This window comes from Oryzias melastigma, linkage group LG17 (genome assembly GCF_002922805.2).
Source record: "Oryzias melastigma strain HK-1 linkage group LG17, ASM292280v2, whole genome shotgun sequence".
Lineage (NCBI taxonomy): Eukaryota > Metazoa > Chordata > Actinopteri > Beloniformes > Adrianichthyidae > Oryzias > Oryzias melastigma.
In genome coordinates this window covers 25,470,413-25,485,817 of record NC_050528.1, presented here as the reverse complement: position 1 = coordinate 25,485,817, position 15,405 = coordinate 25,470,413, and the positions used below count along the sequence as shown (strand labels likewise).

At 36.4% G+C, this 15,405-nt stretch overlaps 2 protein-coding genes across 2 annotated transcripts; both read left to right on the top strand.

Moving 5' to 3' along the window:
• The first annotated feature begins 537 nt into the window (after nucleotides 1-537).
• On the top strand, nucleotides 538-8,914 carry LOC112147691 (ATP-dependent zinc metalloprotease YME1L1). The gene is made up of 18 exons (XM_024274237.2): nucleotides 538-777; nucleotides 1,183-1,311; nucleotides 1,462-1,639; nucleotides 1,863-1,961; nucleotides 2,340-2,449; nucleotides 3,826-3,976; nucleotides 4,050-4,133; nucleotides 4,326-4,499; nucleotides 4,585-4,737; nucleotides 4,831-4,963; nucleotides 6,069-6,131; nucleotides 6,281-6,393; nucleotides 6,531-6,686; nucleotides 6,771-6,922; nucleotides 7,011-7,137; nucleotides 7,206-7,279; nucleotides 7,357-7,443; nucleotides 7,520-8,914. The coding sequence occupies exons 1-18, from the start codon at nucleotides 745-747 to the stop codon at nucleotides 7,661-7,663; spliced, it is 2,160 nt and encodes a 719-aa protein (XP_024130005.1). The 5' UTR covers nucleotides 538-744; the 3' UTR covers nucleotides 7,664-8,914.
• Nucleotides 8,915-9,717: 803 nt separating this feature from the next.
• LOC112147690 (ras-related protein Rab-18-B) lies at nucleotides 9,718-13,979 on the top strand. The gene is made up of 7 exons (XM_024274236.2): nucleotides 9,718-9,930; nucleotides 10,312-10,367; nucleotides 10,480-10,541; nucleotides 10,807-10,879; nucleotides 11,088-11,206; nucleotides 11,316-11,382; nucleotides 12,829-13,979. The coding sequence occupies exons 1-7, from the start codon at nucleotides 9,863-9,865 to the stop codon at nucleotides 12,999-13,001; spliced, it is 618 nt and encodes a 205-aa protein (XP_024130004.1). The 5' UTR covers nucleotides 9,718-9,862; the 3' UTR covers nucleotides 13,002-13,979.
• The last annotated feature ends 1,426 nt before the right edge of the window (nucleotides 13,980-15,405 follow it).

The following is a 15,405-nucleotide window of genomic DNA, read 5'->3' as shown; positions in this document are numbered from 1 at the left end:
CTGTAACATAAAAACAACCAGATGACATCACAGCGGACAACACATGTGATGACAGCAAAAAATGATCATGTCATCATTGCAGTCCAATGTGTGGAAACACTTTAAATTTTGCAAAGGCATGTGACCATACAGTGTGCTGGAATGTTCTAACAATATTCTGTGTGTATTATTTTGATGCAGAAAAACAAAAGTGAATTTTATGAATCTAAAATGTGAATGGATTTGCCATTAATTCTTGCTTGTTTGTACACATTTAATTTACCCTTTAATGTATCACAAAAGATGCAACAAATCTGGAAAACTTCCCCAATACAGTTCAGTCTCCAGGTATTTATCTCTGAGTCACATTGGTTGAAGTTTTGGCTAAAGATTGATTGATTTTAGATCAGTGAAATGGATCATTCAAAATGAACCAATATGGAATTTTTGCTAAACAAATATACCCCCACAAAATAAATAGTAACATTTTTGCAGTTATGTTACATTTGTAACGTTGGGAATATTGCATAAAAATATTATAAAACGTTTCGATGAGACATATTTTGAAAAGGACAAAATGTATCCGCGCTAATAACGTCATATCCGGTTTCCTGTTCTCAGTCGTCTCGCTCTGTGCGCAGAAGTTACTGATGGGCTAGCTATGTCTGTTACGGGTAGATTGAGTGTAGAAGCAACCGAACTTTAAGTCCCAGGAGTAGGAATTAACACCCCGTGCGATTGTTTTGTATCAGCGACAACTCGATAATGTTTTCTTTGACTATGTCGGTGCAGCCACAGGTAAGAAAAATGACACAAACTAGCATTAGCGCGGTTGTTTTGGTTCTGACCCCTTTCACTTTAGCATACCTGTATGCTAGGCTAGCCCCGGCTTCTTGGGGGAATTTATAAAAGTAGAATTCATTTCTTTGCGTGCTATGTTTTTTTTTATTATTTCACATTGGCCTAACTATTAAATTAAGACCTAATGAGATATATGCTAATTGTTTTTCCTTAAAAAACAGCGTTACCTTATGGTTGAACAATGTTGTGTTTTTGGTTAAAAAGAGTATATTTTGGGGCTTATCCGACCTTTTAGTAACTGCTTTAACTACCAGTCGTTCATTCTTACATTAAAGATAAATAGGCCCCCAACTCAATAAACCTAGTCGTTTATTCATCCCTGTTTTATTTTGGTAATCTCAGGTGACTGTGCCTCTTAGCCACCTCATCAACATCCTCCACCCCCTGAAGAGTTCGTTTGGAAGCAGCAGCAGTGCCACTAGCAAGTCCAGAAAACTAAAAGAGCAGGACTCAGAACAGCATTGTCCAGAGGTATTAATAAGGTTATTTCTGGGCCTTAATATGTGTAAATGTCATGTGGTTCAGTTGCTTTCACATGTTTAAATTCTAATCCATTTCACACTAAATGTAATTAAACTTTTACATTTAATATTTATGTGCTTGATCCACTATAATGAATAGACTACATGGACTCTACGGGAACTCGGCTTTCCAGACCTGGGTAAACAGCAGCTGGAGGAGATGCTGAAGACTGTTTTACCACACATAAGCGCAGATGTTGTGTCCCCTCAACTAGATCGTCAGACATTATGGAAGACTTCGTACCTCTCCTCAAACTCCTTTTTCCACAATAAGTATGGTGAGCAAAAATGTTCATTGATTTCAGAGATTTCTAATTGCTTTCTTACACATCACAACTATATCAAAACATTTCTAATTTTCAGAAATGACAATACTTATTTGGCTGATGTTTTTCTCACATATTTACGTGCAAGTAACAGACAAAAAAAAGTGTCCACTGTTGACAAATGTTTAGCATGTTTTCCAGCAGTTACTAAAAACGATACCTGTTTTTCTGCCAGGCTTCTCATGGAGTGCCATACCCAATTCAGCGTCTGCCATCTCAAATAAGCATCTCTCACCTCTGCAGGCTGTTTGCACAGAGTTAAAGTACTGGCCAGGTAAATGTGGATTCACAGCATGTACTTGCAGCTTATTAAACTCACTTTTCTATTTCTTTATTAAAAATAAATGTGTATGTTTTTGTTTCTAATGTAGTCAATTTCATATTACAAAGACATACTACAGCTATATTATTATTTTTTTCAGTTGTGCTTTGTAGCTTTAAAAAGAAATTGACATACGTGTACACATTTATATTTTTTGTCAGTTCAGAAAACCTTATCTTAAAGACTAAGCTTGCAATCTGTAACAAAAGAACTGTTTAATTAAAAAAAAAAAATGTTTTCTCTCTTTTTACAAATGTTCTTACTCTTATTTTATGTATTAGTTTGTAACGCTTTAGGGTTAAAATCTTGGTTTTCCCTTTTTCTTCAAAGTGTTAACTCAGACGAGAGGTTTTAAGACTTTAAGAAATAAAACCAGACGTGTGCAGACGGCCTTTGAACGCCCCGTGGGCCCTGAAGCATTCACTCCATCTTTTATGAAGGTAAATTTCTAATGACATCAACATATTGTGCATTCTTTAATCAGCTTATGCACGCAAGTGCTTTTAATTTGTCCACTTAAAGCGGCAAAGGTTCACAAAATTTGTCCAGATTATTGTACAGTTCCATTCCTTCTATATTACTTTCCTGATACTAAATATAATATTGATGGTAGAACACCAGTGAACTACTGAAGTAAGTCTTTTAAGTAGAAATAAAAACAAAAGAACCACCTATGTGCTATTTTTTTTCCCTGTTAGTACCTTTAGGGTTTTCTGATACATGAAGGAGATGGGATGTTAGTGTTGAAAAACTGAAAAACAAGCATTAGAAAAAATGCAGTCACTATTGTCAACTATTTTCAGAAAGTAGCATTAAAGTGATAGAGCCCCCTATAATTTGCAGTTCTGAAACTACCACCTCCACAAGTTTATATTTAGAAATGACCGAAGACCTAGAAGAGAACCAACACAATGGACCGAGGTGTGAAACTAAGAAGACTCGGGGGAAACAACAACTGTCTTTTAGCTGATACAGTAATTTAGTGAAAGAAAAAAAATCAAGTATAGGCACAAAAAATACATAGAAATTGGTTGGAGAAAAAACAAGGTTGAAGCAAACTGATGGGAGGATTTCATAGACTTCTACTTAGGGGTGTAACGGATCACAAAACTCACAGTTCAGATTGTGTCACGGTTTTAGAGGGACAGTTCGGATCATTTTTCAGACCAGTAAGAAAAAAAAAAACCGATGAAATAAAAGCCTTATATTAATTTCAATTATTTAAAAAAAGATTCATTACATAAGAGGTATATAAAGTACTTCAAAACTCACAAATCTATACTTCATATCAAAATATTAGGTCCATTCATAAAAACAAAACATTAAAGACATCTTTGATGCCCATACAAACAAAGGTGCATTATGAAAAAAAGTATCTCGAGAAAAAAAAAAACAAAATTATGTTTTTAAAAAGTAAGTAAAGCAGGGGATGTCAGAATTTACTACTTCAAATTCACGTGTGTGCCGAACCGTGTCTGGTGATCCGTACTTCTAATAATAGGGTGCAAAAGAGAAGTTTCAATCATAAAATCAATTAAACTCAACATTGTAGTCCATTTATTTAGTATATTGAATGGTAGAGATTTAAATTTTGTCTATTTTATCCCATTGAAAGGTTCTGTTTTCTGCGTCATTAGAAAAGTATTTTAATTATCATTATTTTTTTAGATTAGTTTAGTTTTCATCTGCAAACTTAATGTCTAAATGTTCAGGTAATTATTAAAATGAAAGGCCAACTTTGGGATTGTTGACTGTTACCTCATCTTTCGTGTCAGACATGATTCTGTAAGAACTGCTGGGCATCTTTTCTTGTCAGGGTCTCCTCACTCGCGATAAAGGGATTGAAGTTGAAAGTCTCGACAGCTTGTTGAAGAACAAGAACGTACCGGACGGACAGCAGGATGCTTTTAAGAGAGGCTTTGCCGAGGGCTTCCTGAAGGCTCAGGCTCTGACACAGCGCACTCAAGGTGGGTTTTTTTAAACACTACTAAATCTGTCTGTGTTTGATCTTTTTGCATTAAATGCGATGTGATGGTTCAGACTCTTTAAGGAGAACCCGTGTAATCCTGCTCATACTGCTTTTGGTTGGACTCTACGGCATCTCCAAGACTCCTTTCATATCAGGTAAAGGCCAGCGTAATCCCTGTTAGAAGCTAACACACTAAACATTCATTCATGAAAGACTAATTAGAACAGTTAATAGTGCCTGATGTTTATCGATGCTAAACTGATCTCCAAATCTCCTTGAGTGTCTCTTGAATGGGCATGCTTCTGAGTGTTTGTGATTTCGAACTTTAATCTAACCATTTTGGGCAGTGCGGTTCCGAACCACAACAGGATTGGACTCAGCAGTGGACCCGGTGCAGATGAAAAATGTGACGTTTGAGCACGTGAAGGGGGTAGAAGAAGCCAAGAACGAGCTGCAGGAGGTGGTGGAGTTCCTGAAGAATCCGCAGAAGTTCACAGCGCTTGGAGGGAAGCTACCAAAAGGTGTTTTGTTTTTTTTTTCTTTCCAGGTCAAATTTTATTCTTGCTTTGACGTCCATTTGTTAACTGCTTCCCATCTTTTCTTTAGGCGTCCTTCTCGTTGGCCCTCCAGGAACCGGGAAGACTCTGCTGGCCAGAGCGGTGGCAGGAGAGGCAGACGTTCCGTTTTATTACGCCTCTGGGTCTGAGTTTGATGAGATGTTTGTTGGAGTGGGAGCCAGTCGTATCAGAAACCTTTTCAGTGGGTTTTTTGTTTAATGTTTCCCTTTTGGAAGTATACTATGATTTATATTTGATTTCAGTCTTCTGAATGTCTGTGCTTTCTTTTTCTTAGGAGAGGCTAAAGCTAACGCACCCTGTGTAATCTTTATCGATGAGCTGGATAGTGTGGGGGGCAAAAGGATCGAGTCCCCCATGCACCCCTATTCCAGACAGACTATCAACCAGTTACTCGCTGAGATGGACGGGTAATCTCTTCATTTGTCAGTCACAGATGAATACATGTCTGCTTTGAGCCATGACTTATCAGTTTTGATGGTTTTAGATGATGCTGTCAAATATCAAATTCAGCCCATAAGAGCCCATAGTGAGATCAGTGTAACAGAAACAAATCAGAAATGTGTTCTTGGGTCCACTTGGTTTGTGGTATATTCCACATAGACCAAATGGTTCTTAAGGGTTAAGAACAGTTACATTTTTCTGGGTTTGATGTCATCCACTTGTGATTTAAAAACGAGATAAAAAAACTAGAAGTTTGGTGTAACTACACAATGTATTAACTTTAAAAAAACATCTGACTCAACATTTTAAGGAAATTTTTCTTTTTTAAATTTGAAAAAATAAGGCCACATTTTACTTAGATTTTTTTTTTTTTTACCTAAAATTACTTTAGTTTTTTTAAATGTCCTTATCTTCTAATATTAATTAATTTGATGATGATGCTTGTACTTGAAGAAATTAAAAAAATAAAATAAAATCAAGAACACTAGAATGTGACTTGTTGCAAAATAACATTAAGTTTTAAATAAATGTAAAAAGTTTATATTTAAGCTGCATTGGAGACATCTTTAACAGATTTGGTTATGGATAAATGCATATGTTTTTTATTTTTTTTTTGTTTTCTTCTCTCTTTTTATTATTATCCTTATCTTGGTTTCTCCAGTAGACATTTTATTGTAAATATTGATGTGAGAAGATGTCATGTTTTATCTGTATGTAACCTTTAGCACTGTCGTGCTGTTTCTGAATTGTCGATGCAAACTCAGATTGTTGTTGTAAATGAGAAATATTTCTTAATCGACCTACCTGGATCAAGATCAGATTCTATTTTAACTTAATTTTTTTATGAATTAAGATTATTTTTTATCTTAAATTTGTAAACATATATATATATCCTGAAAATGTTTGGAGATTTTCTAAAATCCTTTTATTTTTTCACCAGTCAATAACATATGAATAGTTGTGTTTCACTGCTGTCATGATGTCATTGTTCATCTATAAATTTATTTTCATCAAAATAGTCGAGAAGAACATTGTGACTCCAAAACACTGACCTGTATTGCTGCTTCACAGGTTTAAAACAAACGAGGGAGTGATCATTATCGGAGCAACCAACTTCCCAGAAGCTCTGGATAAGTATGTCTACTTGATCGTGCAGTGAACGTTCGATGTCAGCTTCTCATCTTTAGAGGCTTTTTTATACTCTGTACAGTACCTTGTCATTTCTTTTCCTCAGTCAGATAGAGTTTTTGTGTTTTATTCCTGGGTTTGTTTGTTTGTTTTAGCGCCCTGATCCGCCCTGGACGCTTCGACATGCAGGTGACTGTTCCTAAACCTGACGTGAGAGGACGCACAGAGATTCTCAACTGGTACTTGAAGAAGATTAAAGTGGATCCAGGTGTGACATCAACATGTTTTTTCTCCATCTCAGATGATTCTTACAGTATTGAGCTCTCACATTACAAACAGAGTGCTCATCTGGTACTGCGTGATTTTACAATCAAATCCAACAATTGCTGTCCTCTCTGTCTGCAGCTATTGAGGCCAATATCATTGCTCGAGGCACTGTGGGCTTCTCTGGCGCTGACCTGGAAAATCTGGTTAACCAAGCCGCCCTAAAGGCAGCAGTTGATGGCAAAGACATGGTCACCATGAAGGAGCTGGAGTTTGCCAAGGACAAAATCCTCATGGGTTGGTGTCCATTTTGTTTCTTTTAATAAGAGAGATGTTCTTTGTATTTTTTTACTTTTAAATCTAACTTTCCAACCTCCAAAGGCCCCGAGAGGAGGAGTGCAGAAATCGACCAGAAGAACAAGATCATTACAGCATATCACGAATCGGGTCACGCAATCGTAGCTTACTACACCAAAGACGCCATGCCAATCAACAAGGCCACCATCATGCCCAGAGGCCCCAGTCTGGGACATGTAAGATAACCTACATCGGATACATTTGTTCATCGTGCGGGAAAAACTCCTCTTTATGTTGATTTTTTTTCCATCCTTCTCGTTTCAGGTGTCCATGCTTCCAGAGAATGACAGGTGGAGCGAGACGCGCTCTCAGCTTCTTGCTCAGATGGACGTCAGTATGGGAGGCCGTGTAGCAGAGGAGATGATATTTGGTCACGAGAACATCACAACAGGTAAATAATCATGAAATCCTGTTTTTGTTCCTAATGTGAGTCATGTTTTAACTCTTTTTTTTCTCCAGGAGCATCAAGTGACTTTGACAGTGCAACCAAGATTGCCAAACTGATGGTGACCAGATTTGGAATGTGTGAAAAGGTAGGCTAAATCTGATTGATTAAAAAATTGGATTTTTATTTTTATTTTACTGAAAAGTATTTTTGAATTTCCTCCAGCTTGGTGTGATGACCTACACAGACATGACCGAGCAAAGTCCAGAGACGCAAGCCGCCGTAGAGCATGAAGTCAGGGTGTTATTGAAGGTCCGTCTTACCTATGATGGAACTAATCAAAACAAAACTGTGCACTTTTGTAATTAATTTACTCTCTCGTCTAAAGGAGTCGTACGAACGTGCCAAAGCCCTGCTGAAAACCCACACCAAGGAGCACAAGAACCTGGCAGACGCGCTGCTCATGTACGAGACTCTGGACGCCAAAGAGATTCAGTTGGTTCTGGAGGGAAAAACCCTGGAGACCAGATGAAATGTGCAGACACAAGCCACTAGCAGAGGGGAGGGGAGGGGGTGCAGATTTAAAGAAGATTGACTCAGGCCTCCATCCACAGGGATAAAAGCTCATCTTCACTCAGTCACTTTAATGGAATCTCGGTCATATCTCCCAAAAAAGTAATGTTTTAACTCGTTTAAAACTAGAAAACTTCCGATTTCATTTAATCTGAATTCTTAAAATGAGAATATCTCATGCATGTGATGTTTATTGATGACCTCCCACCATCAACATTTAAAATGATCAGATCAATTTTGTTCTTTTCTCCTGAAAAAGTTGCAGAATGTGAACATCAGATTTGATGTTTCACAGCATTTTGTTTAGGTCGCTTTATTATATTCAAACATGAATGTGAGCATCAACCTGAAATATAAAAGCATAATCTGAGTTTCTTTTGAAATGCAAAGAGCTGCTTTATACTGAAGGCAATCAAAGTTTGGACGTCTTTCTGTAAATGTCTTTATTTCTGCTGGGATCTGATATTTTATTTCAGGTAGTATGCTGTACAACTTTTTCTTTTAGTTTTATTTTTGAAGCCAAAGTCGGCTGAGGAGATCCCTCTTTCATATTCTGCTTCACCCCTCTCTGCTTATCCTCTTTTAAAGGCCTTCAAGGGAATGTACAATAATTGTAACATTAAACTAGGGTGTAAAGTACGAAGTTAAGGCACTTTATCCAAGTGCACAACGACAAAAATGCCTCTTTGTGTTTTTGAGGATCTGTACAGATAAAAACAGAAAGCCGCTCAGCCTCAGACGCCATGCAATAAACACAAGTTCCTTTAATGGTGAAAAGGTTTTAAGGAGGTAAAACTTTGGCTTCATTTATTTAAGTAGTTTGGCTTTTGAAAAGCTTTTATGCTGACGTTTTAAATGCGTGGAATAAAGATCAAACCAAAATGGTGTCAGCTGTTCCTTCATAATGCTGTAGTGCTGCATATGTATCTGGTCTTGACACAAAGTAAAACAATATCAGGATTCGTTTATCTTTTAAAGCGATGAATTGTGTTGCAGTGGGATTCATATTTAAGTTTTTAAGACTTCTCAGTCTCTTTCTCTTCATTACAGCCTGTTTTATCTGTGTAGAGATGACCGGGATGTGATCATAAGATTGTAAATACATGTAAAGACATGATGTATTCATTAAATGCTCTGAATGTGATTCTGCTGTTGACATTTCCCTACATTGTAGTTATGATTGTTGTGTGCTAATAAAATAAAAATAAAATAAAGTATGGTTATTTCCAGAAAACAATAAGTGCAGTTTACACTCCAAAAGTCATTGAAAGTCACACAGTAAAAAATAGAATGTTAAAACAGGGAAAAGCTTTTACAACAGATCAAAAGATGATCAGGTGTAAAGTGTTACATCTTCAACATTTTTAAAAAATATATCACCAATAAAAAAGGTATTCCTCAAATATGTAAAGGTAAAATATTTGGGGATTTGGAACCATAGAAATATGGTAAAGTATAGAAGTTCCACCTTCTTTTCATCTTGTGTAGGGTCAGGGAGGTCACCTATGCCAGCTACTTCAGGACAAATGCAGGACAGGACTTTTCTTTATGCTTTTTCATGGATGTCTTGTAAAGGTGGTCTAGAAGATGCCGACAGACTCTGCCTCCTGCACCTTTGATTGATTTTGAACTTGCAAATTTTTCTTACAGATACAAAAAATGTACAAGTTTTTTATTTTATTTTATTTTAGTTATTTTATGTAGAAGCAAAATGTATGTTTCTAGAGATAGATGTTTGCACGTCACCTCCTAAATGTTTTTAACATGTATTTTGGGATAGTATAAGTTTCACCTTTGGAATAAAGGGCCTAAAATGTTAACAAATAAAAATGTAAATAGGTAAATGCAAGTTATTTCGTTTATTGACGAAGGGGAGTGTGTACTCAATTACGTTTTAAATTGTATAAATGAATAATTATTCAGTTTATATGTTTAATGCGAGTAAAAGTATCAGTGTAAACTCTGACATTGGGAAAAACATTTTTATTTTCTTCTCCGTTTTCGTGAACCTCGTGACGTCACACCTTGAAGTCTGGGCGGAAGTTGCGCGAGCTTGTCCCGTCATCGGAGCCGTTAGCTGTCCGCTGCCCTAAAACAAGTCAAGAAATTCCGTCGTAAAGCCGCCTTCAGGTGGAATTCGTACTTTCGATTTAAGGATATGGATGAAGACGTGCTTACTACCCTGAAACTGTTAATAATTGGCGAAAGTGGAGTCGGGAAGTCCAGGTTTGTGGCTGTTTTGGAGTGAGCTGTCAAGCTAGCTTGTTGTTAATGTTGACATTCGCCTTTTATTTCGGGTTACCCAGGTGCTAACTAGTTATACAGCTTCCCCCAACAGGTTATACAAAATAACAGCTGCTATAAACCTGTCTTGGTGATGTTTTAGCATTTTAAACCTTTAATAAGCAGTTGAGAAACTTTGTGGTGGTAAAGTTCTAAACGCTAAAATTGTTAAGCTAAATTTTTAAAGGCAGCAAACCTATTGCTATTGTGGGAGTCTGTTATCCCTCTGGCAGGTTGCGTATACTTTTTATTAACTTAACAAAACTCGCTAGGCGTAGCAAACCGGATGCTTTGCTCATGTCTATTCTGTTTCCCCCTCAACAGCCTCCTTTTGAGATTCACGGAGGATACGTTTGATCCAGAGCAGTCTGCAACAATAGGTAAGACTCTAAAATTCAAAGCATTTTAATTTCAAAACATACAGACAAAAACACCCCTTTAAATACAATTATACATGCTAAGTTCTTTCTTTTCTTTCTGGTGACTCATCAGGTGTGGATTTCAAAGTAAAGACCCTCGCAATCGAAGGAAACAAAGCAAAACTAGCCATTTGGGTACGTAATATCCATAGACTGTAAAAATATATAATTATATACAGTCTATGGTAATATCTCATCCCCACGTTATGTACATTAAAAGAAAAACATAGTGAAATGAGAGCTCTCTCCACTAGATGGCGACATTGCAAAGCAAACATTGAAATGCAAAACAACTTTGTAAAAAGCAGAAAAGCTACAAAAAATTGTAAAGTTGGACATATCTTGGCCTTTGATAAGGCTTTGAATTCTAAAATAGTTTTACCTTTCTCTATTTTTGTAGGACACTGCTGGACAGGAACGGTTTCGCACTTTGACACCCAGCTACTACCGTGGTGCACAGGGTGTCATTCTTGGTAAACACCTGATACTTTTAGATTCTGTTTCTATTCCTTTGCTAACTTTCCTCTCTCCTTGTTACCATACCATTGCAGCTCAATGTCTAGGAGAAAATCTCAATATCTACTAGTAAACTTGCCAATTAAAATATTTTGGTTAGTATAGAAATATAAAAAAAAGCAACATGTAACTGAATTTTTTTATTTCATCTACATTTTTCCCCAGTATATGATGTTTCTAGGCGTGATTCTTTTACCAAGCTTGAAAACTGGCTGAACGAACTGGAAACCTACACAACACGCAACGACATTGTAAAAATGCTGGTTGGAAATAAAATTGATAAGGTGAGCACATTTACAGACATATCTTACTACTTTGATTCTTAGCACATGCATCTTACAGACTCATTTCTCTTTTCAAATTTACACTGCTTCTGAACTGACCTATTTTCAGGATGATCGGGAGGTGGACAGAAACGAAGGGCTAAAATTTGCCAGGAAACATTCTATGCTTTTTATTGGTGAGTACAGAATCAGCCAAGTTATGCTTATTCAGAGAAGCAAAGCGACATACAATGAGGCAAAGGCTTTAACGTACTAAATACATGACTGCATTGCATAGTTTTATGCAATGTTAAAGCCCAACATTTAGTTTTGATTTTATCCAGGTTTCTCTTATTTATGATTCTCTGCTTTGCTTGAAAATAAAATAAACTCTTCCAGGAAGTTTTCCTTTCAGAAAACATTATTAGAGGGTTCCACAAATAACCAAACACGAAGATGTAGATTTAATTTATTGGAAAGACAAAAATTATTGTTGTTTTTAATCAAATCATTTTTTTGATTAGTCAATCAATCATGTATAGATCTTTATTTGTTATTGTCATTGGTGCAATGACATTTTGGAAACATCTATTTTAGTTTTGGAGCTAAACCAATACAAGAAGTTTCTGTGCTTAAAGACCCATTGTAATGAAAATTGTCTTTTTAACATGTTCTTGTGGCATCTTTCTAAAAAGTAAGGTCATTTATAAAGAAAATTATCTCAAAATTGCATTTCTTAGTATTTCTTTATTTAAATCATTGCAAATCAGGAGGAAATGGAAAAAAAAATGCTGTTTTAAAAAAGCATATTTTTGATGTGTAGAATACATTTGGTGTGCTGCAAACTCTGCTCTGTTTTGCAACGCGGCAGGGAAAGAGAGGCGGAGTTGCTCCGACCACACCAGCGGTCCTGCCCCTATCTCAGAGGCAAATTTCTAATAAACTACTGCTACTCTACAGAAACTATGTCCAAGAAAACTACACCGTTTTTTTGATTTTGCTTAAAATTGCCATAGTCATAATTAAAAGACCACGGAGAAGACTCTTTAAGAAAAGAACATAAAAGGGTCCAGAGTGAGTATTTAACCAAACAACATCAGAGAGAATGCCTCATGTAAAATTTTTGTCTTGCATTCATCTATTTCTTGGCCATTTTGTCCCTTTCGGGGTTGTGGGGGTGCCGGAGCCTAACCCAGCTACTGAGGGGTGAAGGCCGGGTACACCTGGACAGGTCGCCAGTCTGTCAAGGGCCTCAATCACACACCCATTCACTCTCACATTCACGCCTAGGGACAATTTAGACCGGAGGAACCAATTCACCTATGAAACATGTTTTTGGATGGTGGGAGGAAGCCAGAGTCTATAGAGAACTCCACACAGAAAGATCCCCAGTTGGTGGTTCTTATTCAGATCCCCAGTTCAATTTTTAGACTTTTTTTTTTTTTTTTTTAATGTCCCTTTAGGGGCTCCGTACAAAAGAACCCAGAAATTCTGAAAATTCTATTTTTCAGTAACCCAGTTTAAATAAAAAAAAATCCTCACAAAAATTGTGATATCACAGTTCGTGTTTTTAAAGGTTAAACATTTTTTTTATTTATTTTTTTTAAATATCTGACCATCTCAAAAATCCCTTTTGTGCTCAGAGGCCAGCGCAAAGACCAAAGATGGCGTCCAGTGTGCTTTTGAGGAGCTAGTGGAGAAGATCCTGCAGACTCCGGGGCTCTGGGAGAGTGACAACCTGGGTCACAGGGTCCAGCTGGGAAGCCCGGATCAGGCTGGTGGCAGAGCGTGTGGAGGATACTGTTCTATACCCTGAAACTGGACGGAAAGAAAAAAAAAAAACAGAAATGCACCAACTTTGTTTGAACGAGCACAAACTACAGCAAAAGGAAAAGAGTGCTGTTCCAAACATTGCAGTTTGCACAATTACTTCATCGCTCATTCTTTGCTAAATCTATTTAAATTATGAATGAAAAGCAATCATGCAGGATTTGCCTCTCGTTTGGGGTTCTGTCATGTCATGTGTGAGTTTATATCATTACATGCCAGTGTTTCAATTCAAAAAGACATGAGGAGACTTGATAGTGCCTAACAGATGTGTAGTTGTCTCCCAAACGTATTCTAATCCATATTTCTATACCGTTTGCAGTACAGAAGCTTGTTCCTTGCTTATGCAAATATCAGCCTGTTAGTTGCAGCGCGGCACAAACTTTTACACTACACAAGAGTCCGCTATATAATTCTGGAACGGAGGCAGAGGAGGCTTGCCAGGCTTTTAACACCTGAGGAAGAGTTTGCAACACTGTGATTGCTTTCAAAGATGACATTTTAAAGCTGACCATAGTAACTCTCCATCTGCCCAACTGTGTGCTTTATTTCTTCATATTTTTAACCATCTTTTGCGTGTGTTATCTGGACCGTGGAACCACAAAGTTTACAGCAGCAAGTATAACGTTTGTTCATTTTCAGCTCCAGCAAAAGCATTTCATCAGGGGTTTTCTTTCTTCTTTAAATATATATGTTCATTTATGTTTCTCTCACAGTATCTGAGACCATTCCGAAGCATGTTTTTCATTATTGTAACATACTTATTATATAGTTTCTAATTGCTTGTTTTCATGTTAAGTCATCTTTGCTCCTTTTTTTTTCTCTTTGTTTTTGTTTGAGAAATATACAGTAAACAATTCTGCCTTAACGAGGGGAGGGAAATGTGCCGGTGTTATGGTCAGTTATATTTGGATTGTTTTAAAAAAAAGATAAAATGAAATAAAAATGTAAAGTTGCTGTTACTGAACTCTTGCTTCTTTAATGAGCGTGAGCTGGTGCTGCCGACATAGTTGCAGAGTGGAAACAACGCCACGGCGCTCCGTCATTATTATTTGGTTGGTGAACTGGCTGCTGTGGATGACAGGACGAAAACATTCTTTGCTCAGTACGTCAAGAACAGACCAAAAGCAGGAGACATGGAAAGTACTTCCTAATTAATCATGTAGTGAGATATTTGCAATGTGAAAAGCTTCAACTCCAGGATGAGAGGAGCCATCATCACCATGCTGATTATTTATATATACGGTATATGATTAAAAAAAGTGCTCCTAAGAGTGGTCTTAATGCACTGTCTTTTTTAGATTTTACTAGATTTTTAGTAGCTTTCTTTTTGACTCACATTGAACAAAATTCAAAATGACTCTTCTTCATTTATTCTCTTCACAATAAACTACTGCTGCGAGAACTTTATAACTATGTTACTATTACAAAAAAGTGTAAAATTCTTAAAAAAATTACAGTTTTATGCATGTTTACTGTGCAGGTGGACAATTTTTTACCATTTTAAAATTCAAGAATCATAAGGATTTTAGTTTTTTTAATTTAATTAGTTCTATGCAATATATCAGACTTTAAGGTTGAGTTGGTAATATTGAGTTTTTAATTTGTTTTTATTTTATAATGATTATTACTGGAGTCTTGTTCTGGACTTCTAGAACAAGGGTCTGCAACCTGAGCCTCCAGAGTCACATGTGGCTCTTTTACCCTTCAGTTTCTGCTCTCGGGTTAAAGAATAACAAAAATGTTTTGCATTTTAAAGTTTCTTTTTTTTTTATTTCAAGGTGCATGAAGTGAAGCTGAACAGTCAAAAAAGTCAAGCTTTATTCAACTCAGTCAAAAATAGTTGCGGCACAGTATGTATCACTCTGCGTGGCTCTGGACCACATTACCCATAATGCTCCAAAAATCCATGCTTCCTAGTATTGTAATTGTTTGAAAAATACAGTAAGAGTCGTTTAATTAGCTGTGATTTAATTTTAGTTCATTACATTTACACATTTATTGCTTAGGTGCACCACAAATAGTAAATTATACTGTGCATTGTTTTTTTAATCACTGATAACATTACTCCACAACATTTTCTGCATTGACTTTGTCAAAAGTTATAAACTATTTCATATTTAGAAATAAACATTTTTTTCTCTTTAAGTTATGCAAAAAAATAGTTCATTTGTATTTATCATAAAACAAACATTTAAATGCAAGTTAGTGTAATTTATTTTAATTTTTTTTATTTTTCATCAGTGAAATAAAAGTGTCTCCTAAGGGGGGGAGTTAATGAGAAATTGAACCAGATGGCTTTTAAGTGTTGAAGGCTGCAGGGCTCTGTTCTAGAATATTGTAATAAAATACTGCTCTTTTTTGAGTACACCCACTTCATTTATTATTAATGA